Source organism: Sturnus vulgaris, chromosome 3 (genome assembly GCF_052056855.1).
Source record: "Sturnus vulgaris isolate bStuVul1 chromosome 3, bStuVul1.hap1, whole genome shotgun sequence".
Taxonomy (NCBI): Eukaryota; Metazoa; Chordata; class Aves; order Passeriformes; family Sturnidae; genus Sturnus; species Sturnus vulgaris.
In genome coordinates this window covers 41,821,642-41,847,291 of record NC_142245.1, presented here as the reverse complement: position 1 = coordinate 41,847,291, position 25,650 = coordinate 41,821,642, and the positions used below count along the sequence as shown (strand labels likewise).

Here is a 25,650-nt window from a genome sequence, read left to right as displayed (position 1 = left end):
TCTTAAGCCTTTCTTAGACTCAAAATCAGAATAATGTTTCTCTAGACAAGATGAACAATATGTTAGAAAAGACCACGTGTCTTAAGAATGATATTAATTTCTAAACAAACAAAAAAACACACTCAGAGACTAAATGGAAGTCATGTAGCGTCCGTGGATCTAGTTCTCAAATGTGGCTCTGCCTTCTAACACAATCATGGCAAATAACTGCCTGGCTATGCTACACACAAAGTATTTTCAGGAAAAAAATATGGAGAGACAGTTATGATCTAAAACACAAAACTAATAAACTCAGCATCTCTACCACATACAGTCTTCCTTCACCTTGATCAAAAATGTCCTTTAAATCGTTGTCTGGGAAATAGTTAACCTGTTTCCAGAAATACAATCTTTGACTGTGTTGCAACTAAAAGCTCAAGAACAAGTCAAGCCCATATTTTAATCTGAAAATTGCACATTTATCCTAGCCACAAGCATATCAGCTTCAGTTGTTAAAAGCAAAGTAAACAGGCAATAAATGTTTTTTTCCTTTACTTTTGTAAGATTAGTCTAAATAGACTGCTTTTTGTAAGAAGAATTCTTGCAACAATTTTTTTTTCTTAAAGAAAGATAAATTCATATTAAGAAACTAACACAAAGACTTCAGGTATTTGATCAAAACTGGAAAGTATTTTAACTAAATAAATGTCAAGGCAAACCAATAAAACATTTGAAGTCTATGTTGTGTTTTCCAAAACCAGGAAGTTAGTATTTTGCAAATTTCATTTCTCAGTCAAGCCCATGCTTATATTAATATTCCTTAAATATTTCATAAGATTAACATATTGAAGATCACTCTTCCATACAAACTAAAACTCATAAATTGGCATAAGCAGACACTGCCTTGCCTGTAAACATATCAATACCGTAATACATAAGATATCTATATTAAATAATTCAAAACCAAAATATTGCCTCATTTCACACTTATGCAATAAAATTTAACAGGTCAGAAATGGTTGCAGTATTTTATAGTACAATAAATGTGTCAGGATATCCAGAATACTATATCTACCATTACAGATCTTTGCTTTTTATCTCCTGACATATTTACTCTTTCTTCATCTCTTTATAAGCTCCATTAGTTACCTAATTGCACATATACAGATATGGATATATGTAATTATCCATATTATGCAAGTGAGATCTGCCTAATGAAACGATAATTTGGGAGATTTAAATGCATAACATATTGTAGGTCACTTCAGCAATACTTAAAGCCCTACACTATAAAAGAGAATTTGGCTCACCACCATGTAAGTAACAGTGAGCAGCCAACTAAGAACTATGGCAGCTATGAAAATTAAAACTCAAGTTAATACTTTGACCTTAGCTCACACTACTGTGCTTTTTTAAGTTTTATATCTTGGTAATGGCCTCAATTAATGCTGGAATGCCATTTGGATTTGCAACCTCAAAGACTATTCTTCCTCCAATGGATCTAAGCCAGGACACTTTGACATGCTTGACTGCAGCACCTCATAGGCTGCTGTGGTTCATGAGATATCAGATTTCTGTCCTAATGCATGAGCTGTGTTGCAATAGTAAAATTTGGAAAAAGCCTGACATAATTTTAGAAATAGCTACAGCACATACAAGTGGCTCAAAGGGACTGACAGCAGGAAGTCAGCAGCAGTTTGACTGTTGCAAACATTCAACCACCAGTTAAAGGATGGCTGCCCCAGCAGACGCTCCAAGCTATTACTGCTACAAAGAGTCAGGATGAAAATAGCACAAACCACCTGCTACAGCACCCATGGGTAATCAAATCTAAGCACCACCTGACCTTGTTGTTTTGGTTTTTTTAAACTCATTATTCTCATGGCCCTTCTTGTTTCTTCTAGTATCTATGAATGTGCTGTTGAATTCCACCATCAAATACTCACATCATCAGCTGCATATGCTGCTTTTTCTGAAAAGTTTCTTTGCCTGTGTGGGAATAAAAAAGCATCAATGGGGAAAAAGAGGTAGCCTTCGAACCACAAGTGTTCCACTTAGCTGAGAAGAAACAATGTTTGAAGTGTCTGTGAACTACACACTGTCTGAAGAGTACCTTTCAGAATTGCCATTATTATTGTACCCTATGTACATACTAACACTAAAGAACAAGTTAAAGTGCAATCAAGCAAAATAATCTGCTTTAGAAAAGACATTTAGAACAAACCAAATTAAGATGAATGCACATGCAAGCCATTCTATTATTCTGATTGTTGCATGGCCTTGTAACTAGAGGCTTTCACTTTAAAAAATTAAACTGAAAAACACCCTCTTTTCAGGTATTTGTCCCTGATCTTGAATCCAAGATTAGTCCAAACACTGCCTGGGATTACTAAGGTGTACAAATCTATTGTGTGTGCAAATTTTTGAAGACTCAGTTCACAGTTTTACAGGTAAGTTTTCTTTAAATTGCTCTGATACATTAAGAAAAGTTACCCTTGACAGTTGTTTGGCCCAGTCTGTCCTGTTTTACACTGCAAATCAGCACCTGATTGCACTGTTTCATACTGCAACAAAAAAAGTGAGTGGGTTCCTTCCCAAGTATACCAAGCACAGGTTAATGCAAGTTTCAGCTTCAGGCTTCTTGAAATATCTTGGGTGTTATTTTGCCATTGTTTTAATTAAAACAATCTCTTTTTTTAGTAAGATTTGCCAAAAATTAATAAACTTTAAAACACTGAGTGTACTATTTTAAAACTACGAGGCAGTAAAAGAAAGCCCAAAATCAGCTATTTACTGATAAAGCAAATGATAATGTTACTGGTTTCTAGCCACCCACCTAGTATTCCCCTTCTCTCTTTCTTTCTTTCTTTGTATACACTTCAATCCCTGCTTTCTTTCATGTTAGTCATCTATGGAGAATTCAGCCTGTTAAGCAGATACTTGCATCTAATCCCTCTTTTCCTTTTGGATCTTGGAATGTTTTGACACATCAGTTACAGTAAACGTTTTATAAATTAGGGATGCAGAGCCAAATTAGACTGAAATAGAACTACAAATGTTTGTGGTGACAGCCAATGCGTTCTATAGCATTACAAAACAATTGTAACACTGAATGCGTTTCTCTACCCACGACTTTTGGCAGCTCTCCCATTACTGCATCCCAGAATTTGTATAGGATAGTGAATACACTCTAAACTGATGGCAGCTGTGTTACTTCTGCCAAGCCAGAAGTTCTGTTCTGCCAAGGATAATCCTGACTTGGCAGAACAACTATGGCTTTCCATTGAGATGGACATACTGTTAGGCAGGGGGATGAGATTGGCTAGAGGCAATTTAGCAGGAGAAAGAAAACAGCAATTAGTTTTTATGATACCATCATTGTCTCCCCACACACATAAAACCAGAAAAATCAAGGACACAGTTGTTCTCATATAAACATAACTATTGCTTTCTCTATATTTGAATTTGGAGTCAGAGAGGATCTAACACAACCAAAGATTACCTGTCACGTGATACTGAATGTCCAGCAGCATCATCAAAAGGTAGCAATGGTCGAATCCTGCAGTGGACTCTGATATTTCCTCTCAGTTCCTGGGATAAGAATATTAAGATGTATCTAACATGAATTACTGGAGAGGATAAATACACTGAAATTTGTCAAACAGATGTGAACATGTTTAAGAAGGCCAGTGTTCAGCACAACATAGCTCCAGACTTCGGGGGGAGGGGCGCGGAATAGAATCAATATAATTTGTCTTAGTAATGTAGGAGATAGTACTTGAGGAAGTACAAGATCTTCAGAGCACCAGAATTGTACAGCCCTCTCCAGTTTATATGGACAAAAAAAAACCAACCTCTGAGCCATTTTCTCTTCCCTTCCTTATTCTCCTTCCTCTTTACCGAGCTTTTTCAGATACCTGTATTAACTCAACAGACAACATTACACGCTCCATTTCTCTTCCACCAGTCCTGAGGAAGATGTGGAATATAAAATATGTTGTTTATTTTCCTCACACTGTGCTCCTACATGATTAAAAAGCCAGTAGCTGATTTTTCACTGTAGGCCATTTTAGACTTATTTATCTCTTCCATTTTGTTGGTGATCAGTTCTTCTCATTTTGTATGACTGAACATAGCTTGCCTGTGAGGACTACTGACCACTGGTATTAACACCCTATTGCTCTGGGAAATATCTTTTCAGTAAACTGCAACACAAGGCAAAATTTAGAAGGCAAGTACTTTTTAACAAAGAGATTCATTTCCCCAGGTAGAAAAACTTTAAAAAAAAATCGTTGAAGGAGGCTTCTTTTCTAAAAATCAGGTCCTGAATTGGGAAACCCAAAACTAGTCATTTGTGGTGATGGGAGGAAGAGTAAATTTAAAGTACAAATAGGAAAAAGTTAATCCCAAATCACTAATGGCTGAGAAGGATACAGCTAGAGATATCTGGAAAAATAAAAGATGACTACTTTGCAGTACCAAGTTAATAATTTAAAGAATTTTAAAATAATTTCAGAAGACGCAAATTTAGAGAAGGAGATGAAGAAACTCAACTTTTGTCCACTATTCAAAATGGATGATACTCCTTAGGGCAATAGGTCACATGAGTGCATTTGGAAGATCTTGTGTAAAAAAAAAAGGAGTGGGGTTTAATATAAGACAAATGTGTCTCCACAAATAAACACAATATATATAGACAGCTGGGGTGAGTGATATATCCATGTGAAGTATATTCTTTACTTATATTGGTGAGGAAATTACGGGAATAATTTCAACAAAATAAGCCAATGTTCTGTTATGAAACATACTTACAATTAAGCTGTTATGTAGAGCCTTCCTCTTCTGCTTTTCTTTCTCATATCTCTCTGTTACCTCTTGTAGAGACTGCTCAAGATCAAAAGCTTTTATCTGAAACACTAGAAGAAAGCAATTTCAGAGATATAAACTCCATGACTTTACAAAAGGAATTGTCTAGTAGCACCTAATGAAATATAAGCACAAACCTTCTCAACTTCTACCAAATTTCAGTTAGGAGGGTTAGTTTCTGATTTACTAGACACCTATGAAAAGTCCTATCATAGTTCTTGCTATTTGAATCTACAAATAATTACCACAAGTACACACAAAGTCTTGAAAAGCAATCAATAATGTAAGATATTTAAAGTCAGTTCAAACGTGTCAGTTTAGTTAGTGATGTTACCTGCCAGTGCTGCATTTGAAGCAGCCTATTGCTAGATCTGGCTGTCACTTGCAAGGCTCATACCACATCTGCACTTATTAGACTCATGTGGGCTAACTTTACAAGAAGTTAACCTGTCATTTATCCTCAGCCTCACTTACAGTGCTGCTAATCCTTTACAATAGTTGTAAGGTTCCCCTTTAAGACAGGTCCATCACTCCTTGAGGAATTCATAGGAAGGATGGGTCATTTGAACTCTAGGGAGTCTCTTTCACCAAACTGAGAAGACTTCTCCAGGTCATCATACAAGCCTTCTAACTTCACAAATGGTTTTATTTCAGCCCAATTACATTAACACTGAGCCGGCCTAAAATAAACATAAAGTCCGGAAGACACATTATGTGACTGTAAGCTTCTGCAAAAAAACAAAAACTTTAGGAATCCCAGTGGGAAATCAATATCCCCGGCACTTAGTGAGCAGTCTGGAGATGTAGTGTATCAAGCAGTCAAAACCAGGGTCTGAGAGCTGAATGTGCAGGATGGCCACCAGCCTCAGTTTGTGCTACCTTGCAGGGCAAGGAACACATTTAGTAACTCAGCATGGTCACACATACAATTTAATCTCTCTGGTATAGACTAAAAATCAGAAAATTTCAAGGGACATTTATGTACACTAGAGATTTCTCAGATCTTTTTTTCCTAATACCCAAGCTGTTCACCTCCAGCTCACAGTGTTCCTCCACAAGTGCACATACGTGGGGAAGCACGATGTTAATAGCTGGGGAATCAATGTCAAGGAGTTTCACTACGAAAAATTCTTCTCTTTCATCCAGCATATGGAGTAACACTAGCATGCTCTGGTTTGGAGAATCCTACAAATATGTTCCCATAAATTTTCAAAAGGGCCGCTTACAGCTGCTGACCCATAATAATTTTTAAAACACAAGGTTAGATTCCTTTGATTATTTAAGTAACCTCTACAGTAAGTATCTTCATTTACATATTTGTGTACACACACTTTGAGTTCCACAAGTCTTTTAAATAAGCAGTAAAGTAAAGCAATAGATGCTGAGGGCACAGTTCCATTATTCCAGTCCTGGAAGAAAAAAGTTTCCTAATGCATAAATTATTTCTGAACGGCTATTTTTTTCTGAAAGTAGAGTTACGCAGTTACAAATATAAACACTTACTTAACATTTTCCTAGTTTTCTGCTTGGCATCAGATGCAAGCTATACAAGAGCTACATTTTCATCCTTAACCTAGTGGTAGACACTGGGTACATCTGTTTTAAAATACTAATAACACACTCTTCATTAGGCAAGGGAAGTAGTCACCACATGAATGCAGCTATTACAGACACCCCTTTTTCCCATTCTTTGCCTATTTCATTGTCTATATGGAAATTTCCTGGGAGCTGGGAATGCCAGCATTTTTCTGTTTAAGTGTTACCAATCACAGTAACATCAGTCTAACAGTTGTGATGCCTTGCAAGCATATTCAGGACTGTAACTTTACAGTTCCTTTCCTTTAACTGACAGTCCCAGAGCTTTTCATTCCCTCCCCCCCCTTCAGTGATGCACCGGATATTTTGCTGTGCTCACACAACTCAGTCACAAAAAGGTCTAAAAGTAATCCTTTCTTCTGAGCAAATTCCATCCTGGATCAGCTCCCTGATCTGTTCTGCGTGTGGTTTCACAAAGAGTTATACAACCATAACAGAAAGGTCCATAACGGGGACATGAAAAAGGGACAGGAGCAGCATAACCGAGATGTGTAGCTGTCTTCATAGTTCCTTGGGGTTTTCAAGGTTTCTTGCCAATCTAGGATCCATTTTAAAAAGGAGATCAATCTGATCTTGTCTTCTACGACATATTGCACTATGATGCAATAGACCTAAGAGCAAAACTTCTTTTCAATTCAGCTGGATTTTATATTCCACGCTAAACATTATTTTTAGCATGGCCTGTTGTAATAGGTCAAAGGGTAATGGTTTTAAACTAAAAGAGGGTCAATTTATATCAGATATAAGAAAGGTGTTTTTTACAATGTGGGTGGTGAAACAAGTTGTGCAGAAAGGTGGTGGATTTCCCATCCCTGGAAACATTGAAGGTCAGGTTGGACTGGCCTCTGAGAACCTGATCTAGTTGAAGATGTCCCTACTCACTGCGGAGGGAATGAAAAAACAGGACCTTTCAAGATCTCTTAGAAATAGTTCTATGGATTATTCTCTGGGCTGCTACAATACTTCTGTTGCTGGATCCAAGGTTCCTCTCTTACTTCCCTACTTCACACTAAAGGAAATGCTCTCAAAAGGCAGCTGAGCTGTGAAAATCACCTGTGGAATTGAGAATAAAAGATGATGGTAGTTCACATTCCACTGATACAAGTCATTAGCACAGTGCAGAGCTCAGCTTTCTCCAACAAAAGCAAAGCACATAGGCGCTAGCATATAGACAAAATGGGAAAGCTCCTTTTTTAATCTTCTCCAGCCCAGAGAAAAAGTGCCCCAGAATTGCAAAGCATATCTAAGTCACTAGGCTTACAAATCACTACAATTTCCTCTTTCTGATAATATCTGCATCGTGAAGCAATCTAAAAATTAATCTTAAATGTTTATGAATTCCTACCTTTCCAAAAATCTGCTGAATTACTGCATCTGTCTCAATAGTATCATTTGCAGTTTGGTAGCCAATATTTTTAGCAAAAATTATAGCAGCTTTATCTATGAGGGAAACGGGCCTTTAGCAACAGAATATATAATGGGGACTTCTCTCTCTTATGAATTGCTACTGCTTAAATTCCAGTGGCAAAGGTGGCAGTAGCCTGGTTTTCAGATTGTGAATAAATATTTCTAAGCAAAGGACTACTCGGTTATTATAAGAAAGTTTTATAGCTTGTTGCATGTCAACTACAACCTTGAAATTTACCTACTCAAATGCTTCTTCTGTAATTTTCTCCCTTGTTTTCAGTCTCTATTTTAAGATTAAACTGGTAATATATACTGTCTCCAGAATACATACTTAGGGCTTTCTGTCTACAAAAGATTACATGTAATTTAAGGACAGCAATTCCAATGGTCATATTTAAACTTAACAATAGAATCTCCATCTAAAACACTTGACAGAGAACTGAAAATCAGTCCAATTCAAAACAAAAGTCATCCACCAAAGTACCAACGTGCTATTTTGTTATAGTTAGAGAAGCTTCTCCTGCTTATGATTTCAAAGAACAATGCACCAGGAAGTGCAAATTTAGAACAGTCAACACAATTTTGCCAGATTTCCGAAGGAACATTTATTATGTATTTACACCACAATAGCTCAAGTGCCAAATTCAATCTCATATTGGTTCATTTAGCTGCCTGCTTCAATAAGAGAAAAGTTAACTTTTTAGATAAAGTTAATTTTCAACTTTGAGGTCTTTTCCTTGATGGAACATTTTCTGTACAAAAATAATACAGTAATCAAATAAATTTTAATTATAACTTAGTACTTAACATACAGGAATAAGTTCTGTAAACACCCATGACCAAGAGTGTTGTTTGTTGCTATTGACATGAGGAGTCCCATCAGAATCAAATCAGTCCCAAAATGAAATAATTCAAGGAAAGAGAACATACCTTTTTAAACGGCAACATATGGATATCAGAGCATCACAAAGAGTCCCTGATTGTAAATGTGTATATTTGTTGTAGATCACCAGGCTGCTACCCATCAAATAATTTAAGCATTGCATGTGTCATGTGATTCTCAGGCCTGGTAGGAGCTTCACCAGAATCAGGGATATTGAAAGCAGGTGCAGAGATCCACACCATGGGATCCAGGTATAGGACCAATGCACTTAATACTCAGTGATGAGGGCAGAGTGCACCACTGGCTCTCTTTCCTATGTATACATGAACAAGGAAGTACCTGAATTCCAAAGGAGCAGTCCATGCACTCTTAGTATCTACAGTCTAGCAGATGCAACTGGATTTTGAAGTAATATTTTTCTGATTAATACACAGAAATGTTAAAAAACAAATCTATCCTAATTTCAGGAAGTATTTTCAGAAACCTCTGAAATCAGCCAAGTCCTTCCCTGGTACAGTCAAAAGCAGACAAATTTCAGCTTTATAAAGCGATGCATTCTTTATTCAGCTCTTCTAAAATAGCCAAGATAACAAGCCTGAGAACTTCAGTTTAAAAATGTTACAGCAGAGCCAACTCAGAAGCAGTCTAATAGCAACTGTAATCCACACAAAAGACAAATCCAAATTATCAGTCATAACCTCTGCAGAGTTACTTGTACTTCTAATGCTTCAGAACTCCTTGATGATTTAATGTCAAACAAGAAACAAGTGCTACAATTTCAGTGGCATGTTTCTCAAAAATCAGACTCAACCTTTTAATGTTAGTAACATTGAACAATTACATTGTTGATGTTACATGTTTGAAACCTAAATGCAATGAGCCTTACTTTGCATTGCTTCATTCTGCAGCTGTATCCCCTGGACTGCTGCCAGAACTTGGTAAAGACAAGTCTTGCTTTGACGCTGAAAGTCTTTTGAAAGCTCAAGAGCAAATGAACGAAGGCTCTTCAGGTCTTGCTTAAGCCTCTTCTCAGCAAGAAGAAAAACATGTTATAAAGACACAGAACCAGCAGTTAAGAAGAATCAACATAACATCCCAAATTATTATGGTGAGATATCACAGGCAGGAAAAACCCTCCACTTAATGGAAGGAAGCCTTCAGGAGTGTATCGTTCAGTATGTTTAGAGAAGGATGCTGCAAAACATTTAGCAATATAATTTCCTAAAAGTTTCAACAAGACTTTATGGATCCTTATCATTTTATCATACCTATTTTGACCATAACACAGCTTCAGATATAATCAAGTCTCCTTGTTATTTCCTCAGACAAAAATAAGTGTATGTGAGCACGTGTGGGCTCTGTTTACTTTTAAGTCATATCCAGAACTAGCAGTGAAAAATTGTGATCCATATAACCCTTACTACTTTCATTTTCCACACTTTGATCAGGAGGTATTTGCTAGGATTCGCTCAAGGCATTTCTTGTATAGGCCAATTCTATGTCATCCTATGAGAACAGATGTATTTTGAAAATATCAGAAACTGATGTTGTTCAGAAAAGTATTTGCATTATGGATGTAACTCAGCATAATATACATGATGCAACTTTTAAATATTTGTAAAATCAGCCTATATTCACTTACAAGTCCCCCTAAATAAAAGCAGATTGACCTGATTTTAGGGTAAGTAAACTTCTGTATATCCAAGTCCTGAAATGGACATCTAAAGCCATCTCTAAGGTGAATTTAACAATATTTTACGTCACAGAAACACTGTGATATTTCATTGTCAGCCTGTGTTACAAAGTGTTACATATTCTGTGACATTTTATTTTTCTAACTGTGTATTGACCTTGAATTAATTAATTAGTTTCAACAATAAAAAGGCAATCTAAACTAAAGCAACAAAATCATTGCATTTCTCACTCTCAAAAGCCACACTGTGATTGGGAAGGAGGTTTTTTTTTGTTATTGTGGGTATAGGATGACTGTTCTAGACTTTTATTTAGAGAGCTTTGCTCTCTAGTATTCATTCATAGTGCTCCTAGTATTCATTGACATCTGACAGTTTGCTACTTCAATCCACTGGGATTGCCTCACAAGCAGTTTTGCCATTCTAGCTAACCAAAAATACAAAAAATACCACCACAAAATTTACAAAGCAGAACCACTGTAATTAGAATAAAACAGTATAGTTCAATTGGACAGGACCTACAACAATCACTTAGTCCAACAATGCTACAGTTAAGTTGCATTCTTCTGTCTGTTAAGAATCAGATTTTTTTCTGAGATACTTGTCAGTCATTTTATGCAGGCATTCAGTGCTGCCCTGAGAAAAGCTGGTATTTGGTAGTGATTCTAAAAGGAACTCACTACTCAGTGGAGTCACTTCACAAATAAGCACTTCAACAAAGGCAAATATTATGGTACTGGCACTAGGATATGCAAAATTAAAACCTGAATGAGCATAGAGCAAACAACTCTTCTTGTGAGATTTGCCAGAAAACCCCTAGTAATCAGTGGAGCTCCCAAATGGTTTTTTAAAAGGATTTGCCTACCCGGTTAAAGTATATCACAATCACTGTTTTTAGGGATGTCCGTATTACAGTCAAATGGGGAATTGTAAAGTTTTGATTACAAAAATATCCATCTCAGGTATTAATAGCACCCTATAGTAAGATCTTGGAGTTCAGGAGCATCCACTTTTACCAGCCTCTCAGTTGACTCTGCAGCCTATTACGGCAAAACCACTATGAAATCACTGTTACACCTCTCTGTAACCTCTGTTGTGAATACAATAAAGCCACAGATCAGGTTCATATCACAATATCATACCGTTTTCTGGGGTTTTCTATATTTGATGAGCATGTAGATGTTTAGGGCATTGATTATGTCTACATTATTACTAAATGCCTTTACCTTTATTGCTCCATGCAGCTGGGTTACAACAGAACTCCTCTGTAATTTCATCTGTTGGCCATGAGCAGCATAGAGCTGCAATACTTCTTTAGTGCTTCTTCCAGCCAACCCTTGATACTATTGAAAAAAAAAAATCACATAAAACACTCCTGTTTCCTATTGCATTCTGTCCCCTTTTTCTCTGCAAATATTTGTAATTTAGCTATCTGATTACATAGGATGTTGCCAATACTTAATTTCTTTGCTTTTACCTTTTTCTGAGTCATGTGAAGAACCACCTCATGGTAACAGGCCAACATCACAAAATTCTACTTTCTTAGGGTTGTAAACTTGAGCACCAGATTACTAAAATGCTTTTGCAGTATCTAAACTCTCTTACTTATGCTTGAAGTGGATCTAAAGGGTTGAAACTGCACCTTCACTTAGGGAAAAGGGCTGGTTACACAGCTGGATTGTGTGTCTCTGGAAACTAGATCTATTGCAGAAAGCACTGTGGAAGGACATGAAACAGAACAAAGGCAAACATAGACGTGATAACTGCTGAAGTCCTGAAATAGCTGGTAATGCACAGCCCCCAGCTTTGTGCCCCCTGACAACACCAACTCCACTACAATCAGTCGAGTTGCAATGGTACCAAGCTGGGCCAACAAAGCCCTACTCTGGGTCTTCAGAGATCACAGCAACCAAAACAATTTTTAAAGGTTGTGGAGAAGAATGCTTTCTAACAATATAAAATTACCTATTATGCAAAAGCAATTTTCCCAACTTGGGAATTTTTTTATATGTTGAAATCAAAAGGAAAATATAAATAATTCAACTTTAAATATTTTCAGGCATGAATGCAAAAAGAGTCATCTCGGTAGAGACTTCTTGTGAAAGTCTGCAACATCGAAGAATCTGCATTACACTAAAAATACATTTTTGTAATTTTCTGACAGTCTTGGTGCTTAAAATGAGCTGCAACTTCTTCATCTGTTTTTCCCTGCCACATGCTGACATCTATCACTCCTTAACCAGTACCAATTGCCTCTTCCTCTATTTTGGAAATGCACTTGTCTCTTGCACAGATTTATTTCCTACTTTATTAACACCATATATTCTGTGAGTGCAATTCCCTGTTATTTAAATTAGCAAAGCATAGAAGAGTACAACAAATGACATGAAAGAGCTAAATCTACTCACAAAATGGATTTGATTCGATTCCAATCATCTGATAACAATAGCTAAAAAGCAAACTTTTAATTACAGTTTAAGTACAGGCAATTTCGGTAAAAACAGTACAACATGCTGGAGCTGTTAGGATAAAGAAAGATTGTATTTTCAAAAAACAAAAGTACTTCACTTATCGAAAGCAAAGCAAAATTTTCATATGGCTTTTCCACCTTCACAAAGCACGAATCTTCTATTTACACATGCAAGTGGAAGCTCTGTACAACAACGCACCACCTTAGCACTAACATAAAAAATTCTTACAAGAAATAGCAGGAAGAGGGTGGTTTTTTTTAAGATTGTTACAGGCTTTAAACTCCCAGGTATTGAGACTGATTCAATACAGTGTTTACACGCTCTGAAAATCTAAGGATTTTCAAGACTCACATTACTCTGATGCAATATTTACAAACAGCTTCATAAAAACCTACATGAGTAGTGGACTAGAATTAGTATCTCTAATCACATGTGAAAAGTTAATCATATGTATATAAGCAATTGCAGTACTCAAGCCTTGTTGTTAAGTAAGCTTAGGGTAGTTAAAACACCTTTTAGCACCTAATCTGCACCATCTGCAGAGATTCCCCTTGACCCTCCACATTTCTCAACACTCAGATAAAAGCAGAAGGGTCGGTGGTACTGTCATTGCATCACTTCCACTACCAAGTTCATCTTTATTGCAAATATTGCCTTCATTTTGGGGCTCTCTCCACTAAAACAGTTTTAACATTCACCAGAGTTGTTCACAGGCCAGCACTTACAAACCTGAGCTTGAGCGCAGAAGCAAAAAATGGACTAAAACATTTTTATAGTCAGCTTTACTATAAGCAGAAGTGAAACTAAACTACTCAATAGTGTTCTCCAAAGTGAAATCTCAGTTTTGCAATTCTGGCAGACTTAGCTTTATGTAAAGAAGGCTGCAAGGTCAGGACCTCAAAGACTGCTAATAAAAACAAGGGCTGTGTAGGTAGATAAACAGACTTCCTAACAGGAAAAAGCAGGGCAAAAGGAGATCTACCTAGAAATAATCCGACTTCCTATGATCAGTAACAACCCCTCCAGTATGCTGCTGGAATAACAATATACCCGACAGCAGAACACAGGAGAAGTGCTGAAATTCATCACTGTCTCAAGTATGTAAGGGGAGGTCTATAGCAGAAAATAGCATTTTAATAAGACTGATGCAACCTATAGACAAACATTTACACTGCAAATCCTAATATATGGCAACCCTCATAAGTTTGTCTCCAAAGCTTCCCAACTCACTCCAGCCAAAATGAATCCAATCAGCTTTTACAAGTTAAGAATGAGACCTCTGTTAACCCTGGTCCCCGTGACTGAACTTGTTACAGCTCAATCACTCAGGCAGCTTCCCCAGCAGATCCAAAGGATCAGGGATAGACAGTCAAGGGCATAGCTGGTACAACATTAGGACATATGGTGCAATACTGCACAACCTTAAATAATACCAATTTCAATTAGCATTGCTTTTAATAGAGAGTCTTCAATTAAGGTAAAACTATTTCATAGATGTCAGTTTAGCTCATATTTTCAGCTGCTGGGGCAAATTAACCAAGAAGAGGCAAATTTCTTAAGTGTATTTAAATAACTGCCTCAATCAGTGCAAGAATCATCAGAGCAAGGTTAATTGCAAAGGATTTCATTTGAAATTGTTTCTGACTGATGGTGGTAACATTGCCCACACCCCTCGTGTGTCTGTAGGCACCCATTTTTCTAGCACATTTTTAAATAAAATGAAGCAGTCCTCTATTTCAAAAACAAGGCTTCATTCTCTAATACACAGGCAACTCCTTCCTACATCTGATATACCTTACTGACTAGAATAATTTCTTTCTTGGGCTTGTGAGTATAAAAAATAATCAGCTGAAATACTTAAATATTGTAAATCAGAACAAAGACAAGAAAAACATTTCTTCAGAATAAACTTGTGTTCTTCTGTATACCTAGCAAAACTCATTTCAGATATACCACCTGTTTCCAGTTAGACTTCGAAAAATGTTAAAGCCACTTTTATCCACGGGTGTTAGCAAACCCACAGGGAGGGCAAAGGACTTCCCTGAGGTCATCCAACCAGTTAATGTTTCAGTCCAGATTAGAAACTCTTGGCCAACAGTTTGTGTTACCACTAATACTCACAGCTGGCTCTGCTCTAGCAGCCTAGATCTATATTCAAAATTCTTTTAATCTCTGAAATCTTGCCTTTGAAGGCCCCAAACGTTATCACAGGCTGCTCCTTATTTCAGTGAGGATCTAGAAATAATTTATACTTCTGCAGAAGGATATAAGGCAAGGAGGGCATTGTTGATGTATGCTGTGTGACAAGGCACACGTGCAACAATACCAGTACTATAAAAACACACACAGCAGGGCATTCCTGGTAAGTCGACTCCCAATGAAATGTCTCTCCTGCACTCTCTGAACAATTCTTTTCACAGCATCATCCCAACTGTGTCTAAAAGGTATTCCTGAAAAATCTGCCACTGTCTTTTGAACAAACATGTTCCCTGTAAGAAGAAATAGTCCATATTTAATGCCTCCAGAGTAATTCCCTCAGTTCAGCTCTCTAGATTTAACACAATAGCAAGTATTTAAATTCAAGCTGACTTCTAGTTACTTAATCAGCCTGTCATTACTGCTACAATTCAAGATTTTTAAAAGAAAGAGATGCTGAGCCTTAATCACTTTATAGATCTTCCCAACTGGTAAAGAGGGCAAAAACTGAAAAGAGGAAGGCAGACTTGAGTATCTTTTTTTTCTATTTCTACAGGAATTCTTTTTGAAAAAATAAAAAGTCACCTCTGCAAGTTTTAGATGAAGAACAGCATTTTCAGTTTCCAGGACAACTATTCTTTCTTCTTTGGTCTAAGGAAGAAAACCCACTCAAATACACAAAAATGAAAATTTTAAAAATATGAGTCCGATTAATATAATTTCATAATGATAGCCATCATTTCATTATGATAGGCAATATAATTTCATTAAGCATTACCATATTCCGCCGTTTCTCAAACTTCTGAGATCAACGGACTACCTACCCTCATATCCTCATCACAACAATATTTGTATATGAGCACGCAAAATTAGGATAACCTCTTAATATTCCTTTATTTCTATCTTTTCTGTTACGTTGCTTGGATGTGCAGGGACGCATAGGTACACAATTTAAAGCGCTTTTGCTTTGTGAAACCACTTCTTCCTGGCATTTTCCAGAACCGTGGTCATTCGAAAAGCGCTGTTTTATTTATTTATACATAAGCACGTTAGTTTCCATTTCCAAGGCAGCACTATTAGAGGTCTTCGACGGTGTGCACGCTCCCTCAGCACAGGAATGTCCCGAGAGCGCTAAGGGCCCACCGTGCCCTGCAGTGGGGCCGGAGGGACGGACAGCTGCGCACTGCTCTGCCACTCCACTTCTATGCCAGCGCCCGCTGGAGCGGCCTCCTCCAACCCGCGGGGGGCCAACAAGCCCCCACACGTCGCGGGATTCGGGATCTCCGCGCAGGAAGGAGCGGGGCTGGGGAGCGCCCTCCAGGCCCTCCCGCCCGGCGGCCGAGGCGCGGCCCCGCAGCACGTGCCCGCCCGCAGGCCCCGCCCCGGCCCCGCCCCGGCCCCGCCCTTCGCCCCCTCACGCGCAACCGCTGCTCCAGCTGCCGCAGGCGCTGCGCCCACACGGAGCCCGGGTCGAGCCCGCGGCGCGGCCGCATCATCCTCCCCGTCCCGCGCCGAGGCGGAGCGAGAACGGCGCCGGCTCCAGCTCCGGCTCCAGCTCCGGCCGGGATTTAACCCGAGACGCTTCTGGGGCGGTAGCGCGGCTGCCATGGCGACGGGCCCGCCCCCTCTCCGCCCTGCGATTGGCTGAGCGAGCGCCACAGCCTGCCAGCCACGCCCCGCCTCTGAGTGACACGGCGGCCAACCAATCCGCGAGCGGGGACCGGGTATGGGGCGGGGCCACGGAGGCGCCTGTGACGGAGAGCGCCCCCAGCAGGGAGGCTGAGCAGAATACGGATGTGCTGGGCAGCCCTCCGCCTGCAGCGTCCCGTGGGACAAGTGACCTCAGGGGTCCCTACCCATTGTCCATGAAGGCTGGGGATCCTTCCGCCTGCAGCATCCCGGTCTCAGAGACCAAGGCCAAGGATAAGGGCAAGGAATGCAGGAGTAGAAGGAAAGCCTGGAGCTCTCCAGCCTGGTGTAAGGCTACTCAGTTCCTGGGCCCAGGGACACAAACCTCACATCAGGGCAAAGGGCGAGGAGAAGGACAGAATTAAGAGTTCTGATATCGGCTGCAGGACTTCCCCTCTAAGCAGTTGGTGATGAGTGCTTTGGGCTAAGGCTGTAAGGGCCACAAAGAAGATTAAGGGATAGGAACATCTGTTCCTATCAGAGTGTGCTGGGGGAAGCAGAGCCTGGAGGAAGGGAAGGCTGAGCGGGATCCAGTCAGTATGTGCAAATACCTGATGGGAGAGTGTGCTCTGCGGTGCCCAGGGGCCAGGACAGGAGGCAAGAGTCTAAGGAGAGTGAGAGGATAGTCAGACACTGGCACAGGCTACCCCGAGAGATGATGGAGTCTCCACCCTTGGAACTACTCAAGCCCCACTTAGACCCAGCCCTGGGCAAGCAGCTGTATCTGACCTTGCTTTGGTGCTGAGCTGGATGATGCACCACAGAGTCTGCTTAGTATCTGTGAACATGGCCGCATTAGGTCTGGTCGTAGGACAAACACAAAGCCTGTGGGTTCAGGTGGTGTGGGACTCCCTGGAAGCTGCCCAGGGCAGGAGCTATTAATCCAGGCTATAGCTGGGGGTCTCACACTGAGGTTTCCAAGGTGAAAATGTGACATGCACTAGTGACATAACTTGGTACTCTATTGTATTGCACTGAAAGATTTATATGGTCTTGAAAGCAGTCATTATACTATTTGGCTTTAAAATATGTAAGTATACCAGATACAGACATGTCAGCTTCTTGGAAGTGGGAAATAGCGCTATTTTTGCACTATAGTTATTTAGGTTTGCTTTTTTTTTTTTTTTAAACCAAAACCAACATGATAATTACAGAGGAATCCAGTTCTGCAAAATAGCAGCCTCAAGTTACTCTCTCCTGAACATGGCAAATGTGCTCTCATGCGGGCAGTAGAAAATCCAAAGACTCAGAGCAGTGAACCCCTCCATGTTTGGCACAAAACGGATAGTGCTCCTTTGCTAAGGAACACAGATACAGCCCATCTATCACAGACCAAACCAAACATCCCTGTGCAGCTCTATCCACCATTTTCTTGGATCCTGCATCTTCAACAAATAGCTACAATGTATAGCCTCTGATGAAAAAAAAGACCCATCTGGCCGGTTGCAGTTAGGTTTGGCACACAAAAGTGTAACTCAGCAGTTCCTCCTTGCAACTAGTTCTGATTGAAAAATGAGAACTGACAAATGGAAGCAGGCTAAAAAACAGTTCAAAAGTGCTGCAATGGTGTGGATATTACAAGATGTTGGCATTAAGTAAGGCAGACAGGATTTTAATCAACATCAGCTATTTTGGGGAGGATGATTTAGTTGCTTGCAGGGTGTGACTCACAGTTCTTGACAATGAGCTGTGATTTTATATGTAATGCTTATCCTGCAGCAGCAATCAAGTCAGAACAACGTTATTTTCCAGCAAAACTCAGCTTCATCCCAGAAGGATCACCTCTGAAGTGTAATGGTTAATCTCTCCCTTACATCTGTTAATGAGATTAAGGGTCTTGCTTCTGTAGGCTGTAATAGACAATCCTTAAATGACTGTCACTCCTTAAAGTAGTAACCTAAAATTGAGCATCCACTACTCCTGTTTAGTAATTTCTCTTTGCACCTCTGAAGGTCAAGTAGTACTGAAAATTGTCCCATCAGTAGAAAAACAAAAAAATCTCAGTATGATGTGTGACTTACCATACAGCAGCAAATCTCCTTAGAGATCTTCTTTCTATTTCCAAAGCTTACGAGAGGTTGCTTGATGGGCAGGGAATGAAACAGCCCGTTGGTGAGACCTGAGCAAGAAACAATTACAATATTCAGCTAACTTCTAGAAATGCTGCCAAACTGTACTGCAGCACATCCTTCTACACTGATTCTCTGCTTTGAAGAATCTTTTTTCCCCAAACTTTTACCAACTTGATCCCGTATGTCCCCTGCAAATGCAAAGCCCTGCCGTATTACAGATCCTTCTGTGGAACTTCAGGGCCAGAAATTTAATGGAACTACCTAAATCCACATTTAACTCTCTTAATTTTAGCACCAATGAAATACCATATGTGGATTATAAAATCTTTCAAGAGATTACAAATCTTAGGATACTATTAAGTAAGCATTGTCTTGAATAATTTTGATGCATTTCACTTTAACCCCAGCAGTGGAAGCAACAAGACCTAAGAGCTCCTAGCTCCATAAACTTCTGATGAGTTGTCCATTGCAACATTCCTAAATGCAGTAACAAGAAACACAATGGGTAGAGAAGCATTTGGGGAAAAGCCCAGGAGAGAAGGCTGTTATCCCTCTTGTGCCAAACACAGAGAGATTCTGCTGTATGTCCCTGTGTCTTCTACTGCCTCTATGAAGTGACATTCTCCACACTTAGCAGATAATAACTTGAGACTGCTGTACTGCACACAGCCTGTAAATATAATTTAGTGAAGCTTTAAGTATTTCATTGCACATTTTTGGGGAACTGTAATTCAGTTCTGAGCACCTGACAGTAACAATAAACTGACATTCTCTGGGCAGGTGTATTGCACTGTGGTATCATTAAGTTTACCTGCCATTACAGCTGGGAAAGAAGTCAAGCCAACTCCAAATTTTTAACCTGTGAGGCTTTGCCTTCTGGTCCCCAGAGCCAGTAACTGACCCTGAGACAGCAGTATCATTTGACAAAAAACTAACAAGAGCCAATTCTTATCATCACATACATGTATTACTATATGTCTTTTAAGACTGTTATTACTGAAGCTCATTTTTTACCAACACTATGTTTTGTGTTATTTAATTGAATTGGAGGTAAAGAAGAGTCTTGTTTATTCTGCTACTTGTGTACTCATTGCTTGACATACAAACAGCAATCTGTATGATCGAGTATACTGCTTATTTCAGGGAACAGGATGCATACTATGGACTTTGTCAACATCTTCATTTCCCTGCCTTTTCTTCAAACCCCAGCAAGACTGTAGTACAGATTACCTAAAGGAGTTGAAAAACAGTGTATATGGATGATAGGTGCAGAAGGGACAATTTAACACAGATCTGACTGTAGAGATCTGACTGCATATACAAATGTAACTTCACAGAGTTATCACCATAAAGGCCATCGTCAGTAAAAACACCAAGAGCTGTGCTGCCAAGGCTGACAGCTCACATCCCTAAAGCAAAGCGGGTGCTGCACTGCCCAACAGCATCATACTTGTGTGCTCACTGAGCAAACCTGACCTGAAGGCATAGCCCAAAATGCTTTTCCCACTGAAAATGTATTACTACTGCTGCACATCACACACAGTTCCTCTTTCATAACCCCTGGAGTAGTTTGGTCTAGAAATAAAAGTTTCTACGACAAAGTTCGCAGCTGCAGCAACTACAGACTCAAATACACCACTTTTTGCTTGTACTGGCTCTTGTTTAGACTGAGGGACTCACATATAGAAGGGGAATGGATTGTTTCCATTTTCTTCTAGTCTAGACATTCTACACTCAAAATTAAAAGTTTAATTCTTTTGAGGTTATAGATGGCTCTCAATCCCATCTTCAGCAGATGTATAGCTACAGCACAAGGCATCTACAGCACTTCACTTGGGTCTGACTCCCTCCCCAAGCACAGTTTGAACTAGTGACTCCCCTTAACCACAGCAATCCCAGTGGAGACTCTGCTTGCACTATTTACTTTTCCAAGAGATGCCATGTTCTAGGTTCCTATTTGCTGTTAGAAAAACAACTTGAGGAAGATACAAATACAGTGTGACTAGTCTGTAAATGGACACCACTGATATTTACTAATTTGTAAATTGCTGGCTAAGCTGTAAAAATCACTTCCTTCAATTCAGCACTCTGGGTATCAAACATTAGGCTAAGAAATTCTCCTCTCTGATTAGTGAACGTCAGCCTCTGTTGATTCTCCATGTAAAATTAATTTGAGGTTTTCATATGAGATACACTGACTTTGCGCGTAAATACATTTTAAAAGTACAGGCAAGGCAAAACATATTAAAACCCCCTCTGGTTTATGATAATGTTAGGAATACAAAATTAAATAAGAATACAAAAAACATTTAATGCAAAGTTAAATACAATACAAACTTTATTAAAAATAGGTTGCAAGTGAAATACAGTAGAAATGGGAAACTACAGCAGTTTTGATGTTTTTTTCAAATAATGCACAGACAAATATGAAAAGCACTTTTACACATATTCACACTTGACCCGAATGCCCAATAGCGGCCAAATCCACTCAACTGAAAGTTATAGGTATTTTTTTTGCTAAGCCTTTTTCAGAGTCTAGCAGCAACAGTAATTCAGCCACAGCATAAGTTTTTTTCCTCAAGAAAAATTTGTCACTGTAAGGCTGCTAGTGTTCTCAAGATAAATTGGGAGAGGCTTGCTTTTGCTGATGAACAGACGTAGCAAGCATGCAGATCCTTCATTAACACTTTGAACCAGTTTAATCTTCTACTTCATATTTAACAGGTGAAACGGTAAAAGCACACTTTCAAATAAGAAACCTGAAATACGTAAAAAATATTTACACTCCAATTTTCATTAACTTGCATTTATTTATCATACAACTCTTATTAAAAGTGATTTCTTTCCTAAGGCAGTGAAAGTCTACCCCTTTGTATTTGGAAGTGTGCACAAATCCCTAAATATATATTTATAAGAGAACAATATGATACAGGAAAAAAAAATCATCTAAAGCCAGTAAAGGGCTTTGTCAAATAGAAAATTTGTTTGGAATCACAATATATGTTGTCTTAACATCACACAATGAGAAAGACTCTGATGAGGTCCTTATTCCCAACATCATCAGCCACGTAAGCATAGCTGAGGAAACAGTGGGAGGAAAAAGATTAACAATTTAAAATTAAATAAGGCTATAACAGTGTGTAAAAATAGCTTGAACTGCCAAAAAGGCTTTCAGTACAACAGTAATAGGATGTCAGTAAAGCCAGCTAGATGGAAGAGGAGCTTGCTAGCACTGCTTCCTGTGAGCAGGGATGGTTCCTTGCTAGCACACCAGCTCTGTCAATGACCTTGTGAACGTTCCCACTTCCAGACTGCAGTATTGTATTTGATGCTTTACACTTCAGTCTTCTTCTCTAATATGCCAAGTCACATCTCCATAGAAAAAAAAACAACTATTGCTGAACTGATAATAACAGACTTATCAATATGTTCCAGGCCTAATTGCCCAATAACTTCTAATCTGAATTTCTCAGAAAACATACCCATGTGTTCTGCTCACCTTCTAACTGGAACCCTTGCCTTTAACGCACTACTAACATTTTGGTCCTAGCTGATGAAGGGCCACTAAATGTAGCCTACTATCTATTGCTTATGTAATTTTTAATGAAACAGTTACCCAAAGGTTGTTATCGTCACATTTTCAAAGTCTGAAGCACATACAGTGGGGATGCATCAACAAAGACTTTTCCCTAACTACAGATAAAATCTTAGGCATCCGTTTTAGACCCAACAAATACATAGGAATAGAAACATTTTTATTCCAAGAGAATCTATCTAGAGAATGTGTGTTATGCCAATACTAAGTAATGGTAAGATCTGTATTGATATGCTGATCCTTCCGTGAACACCATACAGTATGTCAAACTTGCATATGAAACCTTATTTAAGGTGGCCCAGACATTGGCTTCTTGTCAAACAACCTAAAATACTAATTTCTAGTGCACAATTTAGTTTAGGCAATTCAAGCTATTCTCACTCTCTCTGCTCAGCAGCTAAAACAAAAGTGTGTCTGTAAAACACCAGGAAACAGAACTTATCTTTGACAAGTGCTACTTGGTCTGGTGCAAAAGAACTTAACCCCCAAAACAGAAAAAAGTTACCTTCACGTGATTCGTATCTTTAAAAATTTACAGTGCTTTCATTGTATAAACCACAAGCTCCTGGCAAAGTAATCAGTTTTCTTGCTATTGCAACATCTCTAAGTCTTAATTAACAGTCTTAGATATAGAGGAATCAAAGTCACTCCTTTCAGAAAACATTCATTTTCTGTTCATACTTAGTAGTGTGCCCCCAATCTCAATCCCTCAATTTGGAGATCATCTGCTAGATCTGATAAGGTGCTTTAATCTTATTTTGTGTTCAACTCATTTTCCAGTTCCATTAGTTTCCTAGAAGCTTTTACTTTATTGGATACATCCTGACCCTGTGAAAAAAGTCGCTGGCGTTCCCTGAACGTCAAGTTTTCTGGTGCTCCAGGTAAATCTGCATCTTGACTGCAAAGAAAACAAAAAGTATTTTTTATAATCCTCTTCTGCAAGATCCTTAAACATAATTATTTTTAATGACACGTAATGACAGCTTCTTTGACTACATTAAAGGAGTTGCCATTCTGTGTTCTGAAAGGTTTTGTTCCTCACATACACCTTTAACTCTGACATTGTGCTATCACTTAAGAGAAATTTATGACTTGACCATTTATTGCATGTCATAATAAAAGGAAATGCTTGCCAATTTTCAACATGAATGGCAGGTATAAACTAAGGGTCTGCCTGTATTAGCACAGCATTACTGCTTTGGCTAAACTAGCAAGCTTTTCTGTGATGGCACATTTCTAAATAAAAGCACTGGAAGACAATGCTTTTATTGTCCCACCTTCAGTATGCTACATGGTATTGTCCCACCTTCAGTATGCTCATACATGCCTGTATGAGATACATACGTAGCTTATATTATTTATGCTTATCACAACTTTGGTAAGAATCTCACTGGAGAGGTACTGTTCAGATGTATAAATACACCTAAAACAATTGAAGTTGCTAATTTACAGTGATCATTTTGTTTACTTAGTTGTAATGCCAAAACTCATTCCTGTTCAGTAGTGCTTCAGATCATCTATGGACTTGTGGAGAGAACTTAGTTGTGTTTTACAGTAACCCATAACAGAGCCAACAGCAGAACTCTTGAGTAGCCCCCAGAGACACAACGATGGCAACAGAAAATACTGCAGAAGTTAGCCAAGTCAGTTTATAAAAGTTAATGGACTCCTGTATACCTTTTAGATCTTTTGTCTCTTGGATCCCGATAAACTTCCCCAGCAGCTGCTCCTGTAGATCCAGTGTATGAATTTATTCCTTATGGAAAAATAAGTAAGTAGTAAGTTTAAGGACTGCAGCTACAACACAGAAGTTTTATACTGTATTCCTTCAAAAAGGTGCAGTGCTTCTTTCAAGAGACAATATCAAATGAGAATCATAAATAATCAGAGGTCATCTGACCTCTGGAATATTTAATCCCAGTACTATTAAATTCCAACTCTCTTAAAATAACCTAATTTTGAGTCAAAACCCATTTTGTTTAGATTATCCAGCACATGCCAAATCATAGTCTTTATCTTATTATGGCTTATTGTACAACAGACACTGTTGTAGAAGCTGTTCAAGGAGATCAACAGAAAGAGCAACACTCTTCATTATCCTGTGACAAACTCCACAGGAATTAAGTTAGCTGTAGCTCCTCTCTTTCTGAGGCTAAAAGTAAGCAAAGATTACTATATACCATCTTTGCAATTCAGTAGAATCAGAATTTTAGTCTCTGTTAAGTCTCAGTATGCACAGAGTATCACTCAGAAGATGGCCCCTTCCTCCCATCCCTGAATTTGTTTCAAGTAACTCTTACAGCACTGCACCTTTAAGTTGATGTAACACACAAGTTTTACACATTATATTAATTCTTTGTAAAGGCCACAAGACAAAACCTTTTATTTCCAATCAGAAGTTTAATAATTTAGTTTATATTTAAGACCATATTTTCTTAATAACTGTCAGAAACGAGTAAAAATAAGTGTCAGCACATTACTCAGATTTATGTTCAGACAGTTCTGGTCTCAGTATCATACATGTTATGTCTTGTGAACCTTCTTTGGTACAAAAGGAGATGTTTGCTTCTTCCACTGGTACATCTAATGTCTCAGAAATATACAGAAAAAAATCTGAATGAAGCTAGAATACACAAAACAATTTAGCTAATGTGTTGTAGGCCAAATTTTTTCCACAAAAAATTTGCAGCAAACCAAATCATACTAGGTATGCCAGGCATATCAAGATTTTTTCCTCTCAGTTGTGAGTCTTAGATTCTTGTAAGTACTGCCTTCCCTACTTTGAAAAGCTTGTGGCTGGATCCACAAGCTGTGGTTTATAGTTTCATTTGCATTAGGATAGTGGTTTTCATTTGGGTGTTGACCTTTTCCTTGGTGAGCTGACAGACCCAATGGTCTTTAGAGACCCAGTGGAAGAAGGCACGAGAGCAAAATTTGCAGAAGCATGGTTTACTAGAGTTAACACTCAGAACAGGAAAGAGCTGTAAAGGACAGGAATGTAACAGAGTCAGCGAGATGGGAGATGGTCAAACTGCACAGTGAATTCTGCATTTTGTGCAAACGGCTTTGTACATTACGCAGGCAGTCTTCATAGAAGCTTGAGCAATCAAGTGAAGTTAACCTGTTCTCAAGGCTATTTTAAAAATTATGAAATAAGAGTATTCAGAATTAGTTGTATGGTTTATGAATTAGGCTATTAAAGGCG

The 25,650-nt window shown here is 38.7% G+C and overlaps 2 protein-coding genes across 25 annotated transcripts in view; both read right to left on the bottom strand.

The window, feature by feature from the left end:
- The window catches only part of KIF25 (kinesin family member 25), a 41,874-nt gene extending 25,165 nt beyond the window's left edge, over positions 1-16,709 (bottom strand). The window contains exons 1-7 of the mRNA XM_014875714.2: positions 16,508-16,709; positions 15,675-15,740; positions 11,649-11,765; positions 9,618-9,756; positions 4,792-4,895; positions 3,482-3,570; positions 1,926-1,968 (exon numbers count right to left, since the gene is read on the bottom strand). Of these exons, the coding sequence (XP_014731200.2) occupies positions 1,926-1,968; positions 3,482-3,570; positions 4,792-4,895; positions 9,618-9,756; positions 11,649-11,765; positions 15,675-15,740; positions 16,508-16,585 (636 nt within the window). The 5' untranslated portion in view covers positions 16,586-16,709. The remainder of the gene's footprint in view (positions 1-1,925; positions 1,969-3,481; positions 3,571-4,791; positions 4,896-9,617; positions 9,757-11,648; positions 11,766-15,674; positions 15,741-16,507) is intronic.
- A 4,461-nt stretch (positions 16,710-21,170) lies between these two features.
- The window catches only part of AFDN (afadin, adherens junction formation factor), a 115,937-nt gene continuing 111,457 nt past the window's right edge, over positions 21,171-25,650 (bottom strand). For all 24 annotated transcript variants that reach the window (XM_088161429.1, XM_088161451.1, XM_088161432.1 and 21 more), the window contains 2 exons: positions 24,123-24,201; positions 21,171-23,343 (listed from right to left, as the gene is read on the bottom strand). In XM_088161429.1, the coding sequence (XP_088017555.1) occupies positions 23,199-23,343; positions 24,123-24,201 (224 nt within the window). In that variant the 3' untranslated portion in view covers positions 21,171-23,198. The remainder of the gene's footprint in view (positions 23,344-24,122; positions 24,202-25,650) is intronic.